Here is a 19,685-nt window from a genome sequence, read left to right on the forward strand (position 1 = left end):
GGCTGTAACTCAAAGTAGCCTGCAGGGCTGCAGTTTTAAGCCCCTAGGGGGCGCTATGCAGCATTCATTTTTTGGCCAGTGTATTTATCTCACGTAATCATACATTTCTCACCGAGATTGAATTTTGTTCGCGATTTCTTTTTTTTTTTTTTTTTTTTTTTTTTGGGGGGGGGGCTTTAATAATGATAAAAATAATAAGAATAATGATATGACATCACAAATTTAAAGAAGTACAGGAAAGTAGAAAAATATTACTATTTACATATTTACATCAAAACAAATAAGTACAAGGATCAGCACTTGACAATGAACTATGAGTACTATGATGATGTGGTAAAAGGTCTGTATTTTATTTTATTTTTAATGCTGGATGGAAATGGGAATTTGAACAATCAGGTACCTTAATTTGATAACAGAACCATTTAGCAGCTGGATTAAGGCCTGAACCACACGTTTATGGATATTTTTTTGATCGGATATCTTTTCCCTCGTTTAAACAAAAAATCTCTGTCCACACCACAGAAATATCTCTGTCCATACGAAGAGGCCAAACTGAAAACGATCACCTCTGAAGCCTGCAAGGCCATGCCTGGCCGATAAGTGGCAGGTTAGCAAAATGTGAAAACCATAGAAGAAGAACGTTATGAGCATGCGCAGTCAAACACAGTGACTTGTTGCTGGGCGCTTGACGTCATCATGTCAACACCAGCTCCGTTTAACACCGCTACACGGATCCACTCAACCGGATATTTTTTTATTTCTTCACTTTTTTATCCATTTTTAAAAATCTCCGTTTACGTGGGTGAAATCTCCGTGTTCGTGTGGTTGGGAGGCCCAATCGGACAGGAAAATGCGCGTTTAGGAATATATCCATATACGTGTGGTTCAGGCCTAATTTTTGAAAACTCTGTACCCGGAATTCTTTTAGAAATGTAACATTGTTTTTAACCCTTTTCTTGTGAATCTGAGTATAACACCTTGGGGTTTGAGAAAGGAATTCTGGTTTCTCTTTTTAGCCTTGAAAAGTAATATAGACATGAAGCATATTCGGCTCCTGGAGACCATGCTAAAAAAAATGATTGAAACATAAAATCGCCAGTGACTTTCTGGATAAAACAAAGTTTGTCCAGACCAGGTGGTGTTTATCTTACCTACACCAACAAACAGAGATAATGTGAGCAGAGCCAGGAGTCAACAGGTTTGAGGTTTTACAGCCCAATATGAACCAGGAGAGGATCATCACTAAAAATGTAATTAGTTACTGGGTAAAGAAGAAAGAATTCAGTTTTTGAGTAGGTTTTTCTCTGGGAAGTCTGTTCTTGACTTTAACATCTTTAACGTTGAAGCGGTGTCTCTTTACTCCTATCCTGAAAACTAGGGATACCAAGTATTGATATCTGACCATTACAGCCTGATTTAAATGCCGTAAATGCTGCCGCTTTCAGCAGCTGATACTCAGAGCAAAAATATCTTACATCCAGTAAGTCTTCCTGCCAGTAGCTGGCGCTACATTGCTGCGGTTTGACACCACAGCAAATATGCTTCAGGTCCCGTTTAGACAACATGAATAAAGGAAGTGAAATGTTTAACTGTTTTATTTTGCACTCCAGTTTAATTTTGATTAAAAAAAAACTCTGACAGTGTGAGTTTTTTTTTTTTTTCACTTTTGCTATTTTTTAAAAACATAGTTATCAAACATAGTTGTTTTAAAAACAAGTCGGCTACTTAAGCCTTACATTCAAACCTGGAAAAGCATCCCCACCTCTCCCTGGAGTTGGTTTGATCCAAATACGCTGCATGAGATCCTCTCTGACTGCAGGTTACACAGACACAGGTAGCTGTGTGATATTTGTTGCTGAAAAGTTTACTTTAGCATCAGATCTTTGGCGTCATAACGTTTGAAATAGTGATTGATTAGATTGCCTGTTACTGGTAGGATTAACGGCATTAGTTTTGACACCATTATTCCCAACACTGCTTGTTAGACGGATCCAGTGACTGACTTTAGCTGAATAATCATCTCGACGTTCCCGCTCTCACGTTGAGTTCAGAGCTGGATCAGGAAGACAGGATACGTTTCCCCCCTGCAGCAGAGACGTTCAAAGTGAGCTGTAAAATTTGTAAAATGCCCTGCGAGTGTGTGCAGGTAAATCAACCTGTCACTCTCAGGTCTGGGAAGCTGCCAGGAGAGTGTGTGTGTGTTACAGTGTGTGTAACAGTGTGTGTGTTGGTGAATGTGAAGCAGGACGGTGTTAATGAAAAGAGCTGCTGAGGTGCTGAAGACAAACAAATGCTCCCTGAAAGTCGCAGCTTTCATTTGTTAAAGTGCTTCATCACATGGACACGGAGCTGCAGCGGTGACTCAGCGCCTGATGATGCATTCAGGGGCTGTCAGGAAAAAACGGGAGAGCAGCTTTGGCAGTCATCAAGAAACACGTAAACAGAGCGGGAGTTTTTTTTCATCAGTTCTGGTTTTCCTATGGGGAAACTGTCGGCTTTGCAAATTATGATCTGAGCACGGAGTTAATTTTTGATAAGCTGGAAAATGAACAGTTCAACAAATCAAATCTTTAAATTTACAGATAAAACAAATAAGTTTTAGGTTTTAAAAACCACAAAAGAAAAACAGAAAGTTAAAAAAAGGATTAAATCAGGAAGGAATGGAGAACTCTTTTGACTGATTCCATCTTGAAACCTGAACGCAACACAAGCAGCATTTGTGCATCCTAGTATTGATGACTGCAGCACTAACCTGTGTGTATGTGTGTGTGTGTGTGTGTGTGTGTGTGTGTGTGTGTGTGTGTGTGTGTGTGTGTGTGTGTGTCTGTGATGACTCATGAATCTGTGAAGCTTTGATCTGATGAGGTGAAAACTGCCAAACAAAAAACTCTTTCTCTTTCATCTCCTCTCGTCTCCATCGCTCCTCCTCTCCTCCTTCCATCCTTTTGTCATCCTCCTCCTCTCCTCACCCATCTCTCTCCTCTTTCTTATCCTCCTCTCTTCTCTCCCTTCTTCTCAGATCTGTTTTCTCACCTGTGAACCTCTTCTCTCGTTAAGTCCAATCCTCGTCTCTGTCTCTGTCTTCCTTTCTTCTGCTCCTCGTCCTCGGTTTCTGATCTTTGCTCCGTCTCTGAGTCTAACTCTCAGTTTCCTCCTTCTTCCCGTGTCCTCCAGGTGTCCGGCGTCTCCCCGAGCTGGACCAGCGTCCGGGTGCTAACGTCCACTACACGCTGCTGATCGCCTGCGTGCTCGTGGCCTTCTTCCTGGGCGCCATCTTGTCAGGTTTCCTGGTGTCGTGCTACTGCAGCCGCAGCGCCGCTCAGAGGGCGAGGAAGCTGGGCAAAGACCCCGAGGCGTCACTGCCACACGCCTTATCGCTGAGGTCACTCGCCAAACTCAACGGACTCTTGGACGGACAGCCAAAGGTGGGAGGAGCCTTCAAACGTCGTCAAACACTGATCTCTGAAAGCTGCAGGACAGGCTTTTATTTTGAAGGGCTTCTTTTTTGATAACTTCAGGTTAAAATCACACCATATACCAAAACAGGGCCATGAGAAAACTTTTTGACTTTAGTTTGTGATGACAAAAAAAACTTGTTTGTACTCACAGGAAGTTTTCCATTCTCATAAAATATCATTTTTTTCTCATGAGTGTGGCCACATTTTCATACTTATGAGAAAATTTTCCCTTTTAAACATTAAGCTTTCTCATTAGCACATGAAACTTTCTCATTGACATTAGAAATTTTGCCAAAAAATGAGAAATTTTCTCATGAACACAGGAAACGTGCTCACCATTTAAGAAACTTGGCAAATTTTATCATTGGCACTGGAGACTTTCTCATCAACAGAAAAACTTTCTCATCAACACAGGAAACATTCTCATGGGCATCAGAATCTCAAGAAAATTGTCCATTAACACAGAAACTTTGCTCAAGAGCATGAGGAATTTTCTCATAAAACCTGGAATCTTTCACATTACCACACTCAACTTTCTCATTTGCTCATGAATCTTTTTCATGAACAAGAGAAACTTACTTTTGAAAATTGGGGAGTTCTTTCATGAGCATAAGAAACTTTCTCATTCACACCAAAGTTTTTCTCGTGATCGCAGAAAACTTTGCCAGTGGCATAAGATTCTCATGAACATGGGAAATTTTGCCTTAACATGAGAAACTTTCTCATGACCACAAGAAACATTCTCATGGGCATCAAAAACTTCACTAAGAAAAAGGGAAGTTTTTCTACTAAGACATTAAGCTTTCTCACTGGCACATTACACTTTTGCATTGACACAGGAAACTTTCTCAGGGACACATGAGATTTTCTCATTAACATGGGAAACCCTTTTATGAAAGCTGAGAATATTTTACGTAAAGAGGATAAATATCTTGTTTGCTTAGGAAACTCTCATGAGCAAGGCAAATATTTTCATAAAAATGTGAAATTGTCTTGTGAACATTGTAAACTTTCTCATGAACACCAGTCTCAGGAAACTTCCGTATGAGCCTTTTTTTTTTTTAGTTCTCTCGTCATCACAGAAAACTTTCTCATAAGAATGTGAAACTTTATAAAGAAAATATTTAGTTGCCACAGAAGCTGTGGAAACTTTCTCTGAGTCAAACAATGTAAGACTTTTTTTAAAAAAACATGAAAAATATTCTCATGAACATGCACATGTTTCTCATTGGCACATCAAAATACCTCCCAGCCATGACAGATTTTCTCATGAGCATATGAAACTTTCTTATGAACACAGGAAATGTTCTCATGAGCATGCTTTTAGTTTATTCATCATCACAGAAAACTTTCTCATAAGAATGTGAAACTTTCTAAGGACAAAGTGAAGCTTTTTCAAAAGCCATGGAAACTTTCTCATAGGCAAAAAATGTCAATGTAAGCTCAGGAAACCTTTTAGTGATCAAGAAAAACATTCTCATGCACATACAAAAGTTTCTTATGAGCACACCATAAGGTCTTATAACCATTAGAAATTTTTATCATAAGAATATGAGAAGATTGAAAATTTCTTGAAAACTGTAGAAAGTTTCTCATATGCAAAGAAAATGTTAGTTTAAGCTCAGAAAACTTTCACATTAACACAAGTAATGTTTTTGGAGCATGCTTTTAGTTTCTTTATCATCACAGGAAACTTTCTCATGAAATAAGAAACTTTTAAAAGAAAAAGTGAGGATTTTACAAAAGGTGTGGAAACTTTTAAATTGGCAAAAAAAATAAATAAATAAACTCAGGAAACTTTTTTAATACATGTGGGAAATATTCTCATGAGCACATCTTAATATCAAGTAGCCATGAGAAAACTAAAACAAAATTACATTTAACAATCTGAGGTTTTGAGGCTGCTTGCTGAGCTTCATGATGTGTTTATTGCAGCGATGATGATGATGCTGATGATGATGATGATGATTTTTGGATGTGTTGTGCTGCTGGATTTCTGTCAGGAAACCTCAGGCTCATTAGTGAAGGTTTCAGACTTTCCAGGGAAGCAGGATCTCAGAAAGTGAGGTCGATACTCGCCCTCTTCTGTATTTCACGCACCTGCAGCAGGTTGTCAGAGAGGAGCTGCGAGGCAGAGACGGACACATTCAGCAGAATCCTGAGCAGCGGCTTTAATATTCATCGTCCCTCCGGGGCCGAGAGAAGTTAACAGCTTCACTTCGGTCTTTTATTCAGTCATTACATCGACTGTTTCATTACCAGCGCCGTCCTCTTCCAACGTGTCCTTGAGCTTAAATCCTGGTCTCTGCCGGCTTCCTGCTGACCTCTGACCCCTCTGATCAAATCTATATGAGTGTCTCATTATCCTGTGGGGAGTGTGGTAATTGAAAAGCTCCTTGAAACATGTGGAGGAGAAGTTTCTTTAAGTCTCGCCGTCACATGATTCAAATAGACCAATCAGCTCTCAGAAGATTTAACTCCTCTTGTTTTCTTTCTGTTGTTTCCGTCAGGAGGAGAAACTGGACATGTCCACGCCGAAGATGTACAGCTCCTTCATCCCCAACGGGCGCGCAGAGCCTCATCTTCACACGCCGGTCCACCAGGGTCTGCAGCTGGGAGACCCCGACCTCAACCTGTCACAGGTACGACCTCCTCGACAATCTACTGATGATGAGCGTCATGACTCTTTGGTAACACGCGGTCTGGTCTCTCTTCAGTCTCTGTCGCAGGGGGACGGCGAGCTGTCCGGCCTCCCCACGCCTGACTCCACCCCCGAGCTCCCCATCAAGAACATGAAGGCTCTGCGGCACCATCAGTACGAGAAGAACCAGAACTGCAACAACGCCAAGGACAACCACCCCAAATCTGGACCCAGCTGCTCGGGGACCAGTCTGGGTTTCATGGCCGTCGTGGGGAACTCGATGACGCAGCAGGTGTTTCCGTTCTCCCATCACCACAGCAACAGCCTGAGCAACGGGGCGGCGCACGGAGCCGGGGCGTCGTCGACGTCTCTCCACCTCCCTGAGGAGAGGAAGATCTCCAACGATGAGCGAGCGGCGGCGGCAGCAGCAGCAGGAAGTGGAGGAGGAGGAGCCCATCACCATCACTCCCAGCAGTCGCTCCCTCAGACCGTGGTGGACGTGTCGGCGCTGGACGAGCTCCTCAAGCACATCCATGAGGTCAGCGCGTCAGGGACAGGAGGCATCAAGGTCCTCACCTCCACCTCCTCCTCCTCGCTGTTCCCCGGGTCCAAAGGTCATCATCACAACCTTCATCATCCTCTCCACCCCAACCAGCACAGCCAGACCCGCACCCACCACTACAACCACAGCCTGCACCACAGCAACCACCACAACAACAACAACAGCAGCAGCGGCGGCGGCGGCGGTGGCGGTGGAAGCAGCGGCGGTCAGCATCACCAGCAGCAGATCCCGGAGACAGAGTCCTCGCCGTACTACAACACCTCCACCCTCCCCAGGGACGGCCTCCCCAAGTGCATGGACCCACCTCCTCAAAACACCTCATCTGCCACCTCCTCCTCCTCCTCCTCCTCCTCCTCGTCCTCCAACAACCCCACCTCCTCCACCTCCATCCCCTCCTCTTCCTCCTCCTCCTCCTCCACCCCGCTCCAGCAGCAGGTCATCCCAGAGAGACCCGGAGGCAGCGGCGTCTCCGTGAGCCGCCACCACTCCCAGCGCCACTCTCTCATCAAGATGGGCAGCGGGGGCGGCGCCGTGCCGCGACACCACAGCTTCAACCAGCGGGGGGCGCCACAGCCGCCGCATGCGCACTTCCTCGCCAGGATGAACACCAACAGCAGCAGCAACGGCCCGCCAACGGGCGCCAGTGGGGCGGCCAACACGAACGCCAACAACAACAGCGGCGCCAACCAGAGGCCGTCCATCGCCAGCACGTGTCTGACCCGGCAGCACAGCTACAGCGAAGGGCCGCACGCGCAGCGGGCCGCCATCGTGCGGAGAACGGCGTCGCTCAAACCGCAAGTTCCACCTAAACCGCTTTTCCTCCCGAACACGGCGAGGTCACCTGTCGCTGAGGCGGGAACGTACAAGTACTGAGAGCAAGGGGGAAGTGGCACCAATCCAACATGGCGGCTGACGTCTCTGCAAAGAGTTGCAGCGAACTGACACGGTGAGAACACAAAAGAGACTGGAGAGCTTTTTGTCCCCGTCACTCTTCGTCACGACCCTTCAGAGGTTATTTTCCCCCCCGCCGCTGAGAGGACGCCGTCTGAGTCACGGCCGCTCAGCTGGCCCCGCAGACTCAAACACTCAGAGGATCCTCGAATAAACACGAGCTCTGACTCATTTCTCCAGCCGCTCACGGCGCCTCGCAGACCGCGGATCAGAGCGGGCTCAGGCGAGGCTCAGACACAGAAAGTGGGGCGACGGATGTTAATGACGCAGGAGGCGTCCCACGGGCCGGAGGTGGCCTGGAAAATTCTGGATTAATGCAGTTTTTTCGTCTGAGCGCTTTGATCTGACGTCCCTGGATGTTGCACTTTGGCACCGAGCCCGGAGTTTTCTGTGCAAGATTTAGAAAGGCAGGGAATCAAACTACTGACACCACGAGCCGGGTCTAATGACGACTTTTCTTTCCACAGGAGAATAAATAGAAACCACGTTAAACGCCCAGAGGAGGAGCCGCTTCTCTGGAAGCCTGTCACCGAATAAACCAGACGGTTCTTCACACACACTGAGAAAAAACACACACTCACACACAGAGAGATGTTTTTGTTGCTAAGTGGAGCGCCCTCGGTTGAGACGGAGAGTTTTAATCAACACATCAGCAGGTTTTTGAGGGATGAATGTCTCCGATCGGAGCAGCGACAGAACGACAGAACGAACAAACCAGGTGAATGTTTCCTGTTTTTATACCATATTGGTATCCGAGACGCAAACCCAGCATTAACGAAGAGTCGTAGGAGCGACAGCGCCGAAACCCAGGACACCTTAAGACTCCTTCAGTCCAGCCTGTTTTAGACCATCCATAAGAGTTCAAACCCCAGGAAGAGGTACCACTTTGTCTCCAGAGGGGGCGCCAAAAACGATACAAAGTTAAAGTTTGTAACAGAAGCTGTAAGATCACCAAAACTTGAGTCTGTCAGCTAAAATTCATCCCATCCAACAAGACTTCAGTTTTATTTAAAAAAAAAAAAGTTTGGCAGAGTATTAAAAAGAATGTATAATAAGTTCATTTGTCTGATTCAAGGCCACAGTTTGCTTCACATTTATTCCCCTTGAGTATTCCCTGCACTGCAAAAAAACAGAAATTTTATCAAGTTTTTTTGTCTTATTTGAAGTAAAATTTTCTCATCACACTTTATGAGAGCCAGATTCAACTTTTCAGTCCAGAAAAATGTCTTTTAAGTTATTCAAAGACAAAAATAAGTTCTGAATTGCTCTTAACAATTAAAAAAAAAATCTTCCAACAGAACAAGGAAAAAATTACGAGAAAATTTGCTTAAAACTGGAATAATGTCTCAAAAAAGTAACTTTTAAGTCTTAAAAGGCACTTTCTACTAAAATAAGACAAAAAAAAACACTTGATAAGATTTGAGTTTTTGAATCTTCCAGTTGTTTCTTCAGCACTTGGATCGCAGCTGGAATGAAAAGAGAAACCAAACAGATGCAGAGCTTAGAACAACCATTTGATTTAGATGAGTTTGAAACACCACCTGTGACGGCAACCAAGGTTTAAGGCCAGGGCCAAATACCTGTTAATGAAATGTGAGAGGGTGAATAATCACACTGTCGTCAGTTTGTTCTGGAAGTTTCAGCTCCTCAAATCTTTTTCCTTACAACCATTGTCCAAATCGTTTTGTATCAGTTCTGTTTTTCTTTGGAGGAAGGTTAAGATCTGCACACCGAGCTGTCACGGGTACATCATCCATCGCATCCGAAGAAAAAGACAATGACAGGCTGAACGTTAAAATAAAATAAATAAATAAAATAAATAAATGATTTAAAAGGTGATAAATATAAACATGAAAAGTTATTTTGCCTTAAAACTTTATTAGCAGTTAGAAAATATTTTTTGAAAGAACCCATAAAAAGATTTTTTAATTTGAGAGACAATCTGTGTTTGCATTAAAGCTTCTTTTACATCTTGAGAATACAGAGCAAATTGAGTTTAAAACTGTTTAAAAACCAAAATTTAGGGTTACAGAAAGGCACAGTGTTTTTTTTTTGTCTAAAATTAAATAAATAAATAAAATATTCCTGAAACTTTCCTGAAGTTAGTACTAAACAGTCTTGTAAGTTGTTAAAAGTTTTCAACGTAAATTCTTGAAAAAAAAAAAAGTTAATAAAAATGCAACGGACAGCCTTGAATGTTTCCAAAAAACACCCAATAAAAAGTTCAACAAATTCAGAAAAGGTTCATCCAAAACTCCTTGTAAAGGCCCTTTGATGTGTCTATAAACTGCAGATTTCAAAAAGGAAGTTTCAAAACTTTCTCAACACTTGAAAACTGACAAAAAAAAAACAATTCTTTTATTTGGAACTTTTCTAAACTCCTGTAAGCTCTGAAAGCTTTGAATGACAGTTGATTAAAATGGTTTCAATCAAGGTTTTCTGAAAACTTTGGGAAATTTCTGAGAAGAGTTATCAAAAAGTTTTAGAGGCTGAAGAGAGTTTTTTAAATGTTTGGATGAAAACTTTTTGGCAGTTTTGACTAAATCCCTGAGAGTCTTCAGAAGGTTTTTCTTTGTTTTGGAAAAAAAAATTCTGTGGAAACCTGAAAGATAAAAATAAAAGGTTTTAGAAATTTCAAGAAGCTTTTATAGGAAGTATTTGATGAAGATATTTGAACATTTCAGCTGACTTTTTATTGATGGGTTTTGAAAAACTATTAATTTTCTAAGAATTTATGTTTTAAACTTTAATAACACATAAAATGTCAACTTCTTGGTTTGGACATTTTTAATTTTATTTTATTTTTATTTTTTGTTGGAATTACTCTCATTTTTATTATATTATTATTATTATTATTTTGATTATTATTTTTTTGATTATTATTATTATTATTATTATTATTATTATTATTATTATTATTATTATTATTTTATTTTATTTTTTTGTTAGTGTTACCCTGTTCTCCCCTACATTAAGGGTAAACTTCCAGACCTAAAAAAATGATAGAATTTAAGTCTGAAAAAAATTTCAATTTCTGGGCTACATCATGCAAACTGCTCGGTTTATTTTTTTATTTATTTATTTATTTTTTTTTGCTGTGATTGATCATCGTAACCTGACCTCTTTGACTCTCCTCTGAATTACTGAAACAGAAAAACGAGTTGAATGGAGTGAAATCTCCAAACGGTCACAGCTTGGTTTCAGTTTTTGGAACTAACTTTTTCCTCTAAGTCTTAAAGTTTGTGTTTGTTTGATTCCTGGAAAGCATCCGTCTGGTTTCTCTTTCATCTACCCAGCTCACATTAGCAATAATAACAGCATCAGTGAGGGATCCCCGTCTGCTGACGACACAGCGAGCTCTGCACCAAATGATGCAACTTTGAGTCCGCCAGCAGCAGACGGTTCAGGGGTGGGCGTAGAGAGGAGGAGGAGGAGGAGGGAGGAGGAAGGGGTCTGTGATGTGGAACGACTGCCAGAGGAGACGAGCTGAGACTTCCCGCTGCAGCAGGAGAGGCTGAGCTGTAGCTCAGAGTTAATAGGAGAGGACAAAGCAGCAGCTTGATATTGATTTCTGTTTCATGTCACAGTTTGTTTCTGAAGAAGTTACGTCATCCCTTTTCATCTTTTCCCTGACTGCAGCTGCGATTCTCCGCACAGACCAGGTGGAAGACACTGCAGCGAGAATTAAAGGTGACGTTGAACAGCCGTGTTCACTTGAGAGAGACAGACGTGAGGTTAAAACCTGTGAATCTACAGAGGAAGATTTGACGTTTTTCTGAGCCTTGGTGGCATCAAAGTCATGAACCAGCTGTTTTCGTTTAGTTCTAAAGATTTAACTTTTGAGTTCCTAAACCTTTGAAAGCAAACTAAAATAACTCAATTTGACCTCTGACCTCTGAGAAATCTGCAGCTTCTCTCCTTGATCACATTTCATGGAAGATTCCTCTCTGCCATCTGGAATCGTCTCTTCAGAAAATCAACTTTTCTCACAGATTTGGGAGAAACCGTACAAATGTTCTAGCTAAGCTAACAGGCTGCTAGTTAGCTAACACCTCGACGTCCTGTGTTGATTGTCAGATGAGTTTGTTCTGTGGTAGTTTCTGTGGTTTCTCTGCTTTTGTGAAGGCGTACACTTCCTCTCATTGGACACTAGGGGGCTCATTTGCTTATTTATGAATCAACAAGTTGTGTACGTAAGTGGAGACGAGGAAAAAATGTAGAAAGATCTTGAGTTCTGATTGTTTTTTGTGTGTTTACAAACTCACACGTTGACTGTATTCCATGTTTGCTTCAATATCAAACTTTTTGAAGCATCATTTGAGATGTTTTTACCAGAGAAAAAAAAAAACGTACTTTTGAAGGTATTTTATTTTGAAAAGTTTTTTGTAACTTCTGATGTCTTGACAATGCTAAGAGGGTTATAAACAATGCCAAATACACACGTATACTTCACTGATGCAAGAAAATAAGATTTGAAACGGCCAAGGAAACAGTTGATGGTTAATACACAGTCCTGGGCTGCTACCTGGTCCAAACCTTCTCAGAAAATGGTGAAAATTAAAACAGGAGTGGGAACCTTTAATGAGACCTAACAGGTCTGATCTCAGACTGGCTGAAGGAGAGTCTGAATCCAAAAAGAAGAGGGAGCTGAGGCCGGCTTCCCCTCCCGTCGTGTCCTTAAGGACTGACTGCTGCAGAGAGACGCTGAACAAACTCCACGGCTCTTTTATAAAAAAGCTTTTTGTATTAGGATGCACTTGTAACCTTGAAAACATGGTTTGTTTATTCATTTGGCGGTTTCCTCCGAGCGAGCTCACTGGAGGCAGCCGCAGAGACTGATGGACTCACAGCGCCTCCCGCTGGGCCACACCAGAATGACAGTGTAATAATGTCAAAAGCTATTATGTTTACCTGACTGCTATGAATTAACAATGTGGATGACGGTGTAAATAAAGGAAACTGTGGAATAAAACTCAGACGGGTGTGATTTTTGTTTCTGCAGGGTGAACACAAACACCAACAGCAGATTTTAGCTTCTTCATCCACGGTTCAAAAAAGTCATTCATGATATTTTTTAATCTGGATTTTTGAGTTTTTAAGGTAAAATCTCCTGAAAATTAGAAAAAGATTATGTTTTTATAAAGAATGGGTGAATGGGTTGAGAAAGCATAAAGACGGTGCTGTGCTGCCATCTGCTGGTGAGAAAAAGCAGCTAATCCTTGGACTGAAGCTCTTTTTAAAAACTATCATGATATTAGCCAGTGTGTAATGAAGTAAAGTTGGAAATGTTAAGACTTGTATCATTACCCAGCTGTGTTAAATACTTTGATCTGATTGGTTGAAACACTTTGACATTGCGATTACTGAGAAACATAAGGGGTAATAATATGTGGGGTTTTTTTTCTTTTTTTTTCTGGCTGTTAGTGTTGTTGTTTTTTTTTATTTTTTATTATTATTATTATTATTATTATTATTTTAATCATTATTATTATCATTATTATTATAATTCTTTTATTTATTTATTTTATTTTTTTCATTATTATTATTTTTTTAGGGGGGGGGGGGGTATTTTTTTTAATCTTTTTTTTCTTGAACATTTTTCTAAAGTTTGAGACACACCAAAAATTATCCCCAAGAGCTAACCGGCCCTCTGGGGCGTCTTTAAAAACCTGGAGGTACGATTCCCCCAACAAAAAAAATAGATTAATAAAAAATACAAATAAAGAAAGTAATTTTAATTTTTTTACAGCACCAAAAAATGAACCCTAGGTTATTTTTCTAAACCTTCAGGATAGGACACTGCCTTAGGAGTGTCCCATATGTGTTTTTTCACCATTCTATTTGATCAAAGTCCTTTAAAAAAAAAAAAAATTGCCTTAGACTGTGTTTTTTATTTTTTTCAAAGTTAGAGGAACAGACGAAGCATGCGAAAACAACAAACAAACAAACCTTGAGAGCTTTGTTACCCTTGGGTGTTTTTATCAGAGGTCAATGCGTGTCTCCCCAGCGTGTTTTTTGGTATTTTACTTTTGGTCAAATTCTGAAAACAACATCAGGGGTCAGCCCTTGTTTTTTTTTTTTCTTTATTATTTTTTAAAAGTTTTAAAAGCACAAAAAATTAACAAGGGATAAGAGCCCAAGGAGCGTCGCAAGGCGTCACTGTGTTTTTGCTTGTTTTTTTTTTTTTTTGTCAAAATCCTGCAAAAAACATGGGGTAAGTACAGTTTTATGTTTCTTTTGAAAAAATAATTTTGTCCAAATTCTCTAAAAACATGTCATGGTCCTCTGACACCTGATGATATGACACACACGTGTTAGGTTTGTCAAGCCACTGTGCTGAAGTGTGGTTTGGTCATGTGACTCTTGAAGTTTCTGCAGCGCCCCCTGCAGTAAGGGATCATCCTACATCAATGAGCTCAAACATCAGTCCGAGCTCTGACAGAACCGCTTTAAGAATAAAGAAGAGCCAGCTCTGAGTCTGTGTCACAGCTGGATCAAAAGTGCTTCATTGAATCCAAATAAAGAGTTAAAAGAAGCAGTCATCAGGACTGAATGATCTCGAGTCTTTAACTTTATTTCCTCAGAAAAGTCAAACAGCTGTTAAAGCCTCACTGATGAACTTTCCTGAACAGATTTTTATTCTAAACCATTTTTATAAAAATAAAACCTCAACAGAGCAAATAAAAAACTGAAGCTGTGTGAGCGTCAGGTTTTTCTATTGCACCATTTCTGTCTGTTAAAATATAATATGTATAAAAATACAGAGTATGCTTCCTCTCTGTTGTCTGGGTTTGTGGTCGTGAAAACACTGAAGTATCACTGTTTTTATATTATTGTCTTTCTGTCCTCGCTCTGAAACAGGAAACAAAACCAGAACGTTCTGGATCCAGGAACAATAACCAGGAAAAAGAAGTCGTTTGGTTTTGTTTTTCTGCAGGAACATTTCACCTGTGAGGACTTTGCAGTAAACTTTATCCCAAAGCTCTGAGAGAAATGACTGAAAGAGAGTTTGTTTGTTCTAATGGATCCAGGATGAGTCAGAGAAACAAAACTGGGATCTGATCTGGTGACATATATTTAAAGAGGCTGTGAGGAGGATCTGTTTTAGCGCCACCCTTTGGTTTCACACACGATCATGAAGATGAGACTTTAACAAGACTTGTGTTTGTTTTGGAAATGAATGGAGATCGGATCAAAACAAATTTTCTTTGTTCCAGATGGTGAGATGAAGCCTCATGGGGCATCGAACCACTTAAACCAAGTGGTTCAGGTAAAGATTCATCTCTTGAAGCTTCATTTGCACATGAAACCCCCTGCTGGCCAGATGTATAATTACAGGTAGTTATATCTTAACCACATAATGTGTGATTCATTGAACCTTTGTGTCTATTTTAGCTCTTGGGAACGACTTTTATGCCGCGGCCACACCAAACGCGAACACGCGAATTTACTCGCGCGAATGGCCTGTCACGCGCCGCGTGAACGCCCGAGTCTCGCCGCTGGACTTTTTTGACAAGCTGAGGCGCGAACACGCGAACACGCTAATGCGCGCTACTGCGCATGCGGAGTAGAGAGCTCGTTCATTTAAAGACCGAAAGTCCAAAAGAGCAGCTGAAAAACAATGAGCTGTGGTTTTCAAAGCATGACAGGAGAGTGTGTGAAAGCTTTGGAGATCACAATCAATGCCTGCTGCCTCTCCCTGGTAATCCACCAGCCCTGCCTGGCTGTTCCCTGCGATCTCATCCCCGATCCCCCGAACCTCCGATCCCCGTACCCCCGACCACCCGAACCCCCGACCCATGTTCCTGGAGGTCTCCCTGGGGATAATGAAGGGGTGGAGGAAAGAGAGGAGCACAGAGAACTTCCATCTTTTCCCTCGCTCTGCCCCTGCCCCACTCCTTCCTCCTCTCTATCAGGCTCAAAACTCCGCTGAGGAAAACACAGTCGGACTCAGTGATAGCCCGTACAGGCAGATCCAGCTGGGAACGAATGTTTTCAGAACTTACATTCAAAACCTGTCTCCTCAGAGACTTTTAACCAAGCCTGCTCCTTTTTTTCTGGTCTCTGTAGAGTACACACGTCGTATCGTATAACTCTGGATGATGACACACCGCACAGATTGTTTTCTCCTCCATCCTCCGGCGGAGTTGGAGCCGGAGCAGGCGGCAGTTGCCCCCCAACGTCGTCAAAACAATGACGTCGTGGGGGAATATTTTGAACTCGAGCGAATTCGCGTCTACCGCCCAAACGCGTGAACGCTCCAAACTCGCCGCGCCAAACGCACGAATCGCTCCGCCCGAGGCGAATCGGCGGCTAAACGCGTCTTTGCATTGACTTTGTATGTAATCGCGCCGCAAATTCGCGTTTGGTGTGGCCGCACCATTAGCCTTTAACTCGTCCTCTATCTCACAGATCTCTCTTCTCATGACTAAACTTCATCAGCCGCGTGGTGTTGCCATGGAGACTTAGACATGCCGTAAATCAATCCAGCGATCAGGAAGCCAAAAAATAGCATTTAGGAATAACTTATATTGGTGCTGATAATCTACTTTTAAAGTGTGGATTACAATCAGGCATATAGCTAGAAGGGAGACCTTTTCACAACGACTTAAAAACTCCTCACAGCCCCTTTAAAAGCTCTGTTCAAACAAATATCCTTTCAGTAAAAGCAGCATCACTCTCCCCTCAGGTCTGTCCCCTCTGATTTGTCCCCTCAGGTCTGTCCTCAGTGCGTTTGTCAGCCTCAGCTCTGATGGTCTTTCCGACCCATGTGTATGCGAATGTGCCGCTTGTAGTTGGAGTTGTCGCTGAATCTTCGACCGCAGTGCTGACAGCTGTACGGTTTCTCCCCCGTGTGCACCCTCATGTGTTTCTGATAGCCGTCAAACCGCGTCAGTCTCTTCCCGCAGATGTCACAGGTGAAGGAGCGGTCCGCTTTGGAGCCCACTTTCCGGTGCACCTGCACATGTTTGGCCCAGTGACAGCGCTGCGCGAAGGCTCGGCCGCAGATGGTGCAAATGTACGAGTCCACTACCTCGGATGTCTGCTGCTCCATGTCCAAACAGTCCAGCAGACCGTTACCTGAGGCCGGATCTGAAGACGCCTCGTTGGCTTCCCCGTCAAGGTCTGAGGAGCTGTGCAAAACCGAGGTGCCTGGCTGGGGGTCCAGGTCCAAGAACTTTGAAAGTGAGGAGGTCATGTGGTCTGTGTCCTCACTTTTTATACTGCTGTTACTGAATAACATCTTCCCCCCATCAGCCTCCTCCTCATCTTTCACCTCCTCCTCCTCCTCCTCCTCCTCTTCGGCTTTGACAACAGGAGGCTCGATCTGTTTCGGGTTCAGACTCGGACACCACTCCTGGAGCTCTGGGAGAGCTGCAACCAGAGGAGAAAAGAGAGAACACGAAAACTGAAACTGTAAAGTTGTGTCTTTAGATTTTCAAAAATATGGAGAATTAAAGCTGCAAGCAGCGATGAGCGGGCCCTCGCCTGGTGCTAGCCAATCGGAGCATGTCCTGGCCGCCACATGTGCAGCAAAATGGGGCTCAGCCAAAAGCCATAGGTCCAGGCGTGATAGTTATGGCAAAAACATTTCATGCCCATAGCTCAAAGTAGCTGGACAGGCTGCAGTTTTGAGCCCCTGGGTGGCGCTATGGAGCATTAATGTTAGGGCAAGCAGTGATAGAAATGGTCTGAGGCTGTGACGCTGAACCTCTGTGTGCATTTTGGCCCTGATCCTTCAATGTACAGGACAGCTATGAAGATTTTTCAAAAGCGGTAAAATGGTGAATTTTGGCGGTCATTTTTGGCCACACCCTACAAAATTGTATTAATCTACAATGTGTCTAATACACGCATGGCAAGTTTGGAGTTGATCTGAGAAAAAACCTTGGACTAGTTTGTTTAAATACGTACCCTATGAACGAAAGTTTTCCCAATTTCAGGCCATTGCCATGAGGGGGCGCTGTACTTTCTGGGGAAAATAATGACATGGCTGCATCCGGGTGCAACACTGAACATGTGTGTCCATTTTGGTGCAGAGAAAAAACCTAGGACTAGTTTGTTCAAATACGTAGTCTATAAATCGGCAAAGTGATACTCCGGGATGGAACAAGTTGGGTCCTATCACAAGGTTTAGGGCAGAAATTACCCCTACAGCAGTGTTTTTGTGCAGCAGAAGCCCAGAGCGCTCGCACCAAACACCCCCTCCCTGCTCCTCTGCCGGTTTCCTCTGCACTCAGACGGGGCCATATTTTACTTGACCAAAAACACAAATAAACCGACGTAAAATCTAATATCGGTCTGCATTCACGCTTTATTTAGAGAATTTTCAGCACGTTACTTTCACACAAAATCACCGCTTAATAAGGCTCTAGTTCTCATTGTGTCGTAAAACGGCGCTACCTCCGCTGCAGAGCCACAGCTGGCTACAAGGCGCTCACCGCTTAGTGTATCAGTCCACGCGCACGGCGTGCCAGATATAAACAAACGCAGGTAGTCTGCCAGGACGAAGAGACACGATGAGAACTGGAGCCTTATTTAGCGGTGTTTTTGTGTGAAAGTAACGCGCTGAAAATTCTCTAAATAAAGCCTGAATGCAGACCGATATCAGATTTTTTCGGTGGGAGTCCGTTTATTTGTGTTTTTGGTCAAGTAATATATGGCCCTGTCTGAGTGCAGAGGAAACCGGCAGAGGAGCAGGGAGGGGGCGTTTGGTGCGAGCGCCCTGGGCTTCTGCTGCACAAAATCACTGCTGTAGGGGTAATTTCTGCCCTAAACCTTATGACAGAACCCAACTTGTTCCATCCCGGAGTATCACTTCAAGGTCCAAAGAGCGAAGTTTGTGTTTGGAAATCACAATAGTCGTAAGAAACTTTTTCGTAGAGCCACGCATGCTTGTTTGGTACACCAAATTTCAGGGCTGTAGCTCAAAGTAGCTAAAGGGGCTCAAATTTTAAGCCCATAGGGGGCGCTATGCAGCATTAATTTTTGGGCGAGCAGTGGAATCATACATTTTTCGCCAAGTTTGAATTTTGGGGCTAGGTGCGTAAAGTATTATAATCACAAGGATTTCAATAGGGCTCTCGCCCAGCTGTTGGTCGGCAGGCTCAGGCCCAAACAAAATAAACATGTTAAGCATAAATACTGCTTAAAACTTTACTCTTATCAAGTGTTTCTGTTTTATTTTAAATAAAATTTGTCTTGTTTTGCTTGATATGAGCCACTTATCAGTCCAAAAAAATGTATTGTTTCGAGTTATTTAAAAGCAAAAATGAGGACTGAATTGCTTGTAACAAGTACAAAAAAATCTACCAATGGAACAAGAGAGATTTGCACAAAAATTTCCTTGAAACTAGAACAATGTCTCCATACAAGTAACTTTTCTCTTGTTCCATTGGCAGATTTTTTTACTTGTTATTTCCTACTAAAGATAAGACAAAAACACTTGAAAACATTTATGTTTTTTGCAGTGAAGAAGTTCATATAAGGAAAAACTTAAAGTGGACTTCCTCAGACGCAGAAATCCAAATATTCTGACACTTTTTGAAGGAAATAATCAGAGACAGGGGTCATGATTAAGAGAAAACATCAACAAAAGTTAGACACATCTCCATCAACAGTTACTTTGACTAAATAATGTTTTTTGTTGGTTTTTCCTCACCTGAGCCGCTGAACTCCACGGACACCAGCGGCTTCTTGGAGAGCTCCAGCAGCCGGCGCTGGCGGTCGATCTCCAGCTTGGAGCGGGAGATCTCCTCCTCGTACTCGGCTATGGCTCTCCCGAACACCCCGAAGATCTCCTCCGCGGCCGCGGTGAGCCGCTGGTTGATGAGCAGCCTCAGCATCTCGATCTTAGACATCTGAACGGCGGAGTGAGGGCGCAGAGAGGGTGAAAACAGGAGGATTCCTCTCCTCCACAGCACGATGGAAAGTTGTTTACACGCTGCACTTCCAGGTTATCAGTCTCGCGCATGCGCCGTGAGTTTCTCTCTTAAGGGAAGCGTTCTGATTTCGCGCCATCTCCTGGAGTGGGTGTCTTGCTACATGTTAACAATTACAGCTACTGACAGGA

General features: G+C 42.8%; 2 protein-coding genes across 3 annotated transcripts in view; one reads left to right on the top strand and one right to left on the bottom strand.

Moving 5' to 3' along the window:
- Positions 1–10,327, top strand: part of LOC141802991 (semaphorin-6D-like) — a 207,582-nt gene extending 197,255 nt beyond the window's left edge. For both annotated transcript variants that reach the window (XM_074686839.1, XM_074686840.1), the window contains exons 21-23: positions 3,175–3,425; positions 5,969–6,100; positions 6,176–10,327. In XM_074686839.1, coding sequence (XP_074542940.1) covers positions 3,175–3,425; positions 5,969–6,100; positions 6,176–7,534 — 1,742 coding nt within the window. In that variant the 3' untranslated portion in view covers positions 7,535–10,327. The remainder of the gene's footprint in view (positions 1–3,174; positions 3,426–5,968; positions 6,101–6,175) is intronic.
- Positions 10,328–15,519: 5,192 nt separating this feature from the next.
- On the bottom strand, positions 15,520–19,549 carry LOC141803553 (uncharacterized). Its single transcript, XM_074687667.1, has 2 exons — positions 19,275–19,549; positions 15,520–16,987 (listed from the first exon to the last, which is right to left on the bottom strand). Exons 1-2 carry the CDS (start codon positions 19,471–19,473, stop codon positions 16,356–16,358), a joined length of 831 nt encoding a protein of 276 aa, XP_074543768.1. The 5' UTR covers positions 19,474–19,549; the 3' UTR covers positions 15,520–16,355.
- Positions 19,550–19,685: the final 136 nt, after the last annotated feature.

The sequence above is a fragment of the Halichoeres trimaculatus genome, unplaced genomic scaffold, assembly GCF_033239565.1.
Source record: "Halichoeres trimaculatus isolate MK-OKI-2021-1 unplaced genomic scaffold, fHalTri1.1 fHalTri1_scaffold_14, whole genome shotgun sequence".
NCBI classification, from domain to species: domain Eukaryota; kingdom Metazoa; phylum Chordata; class Actinopteri; order Labriformes; family Labridae; genus Halichoeres; species Halichoeres trimaculatus.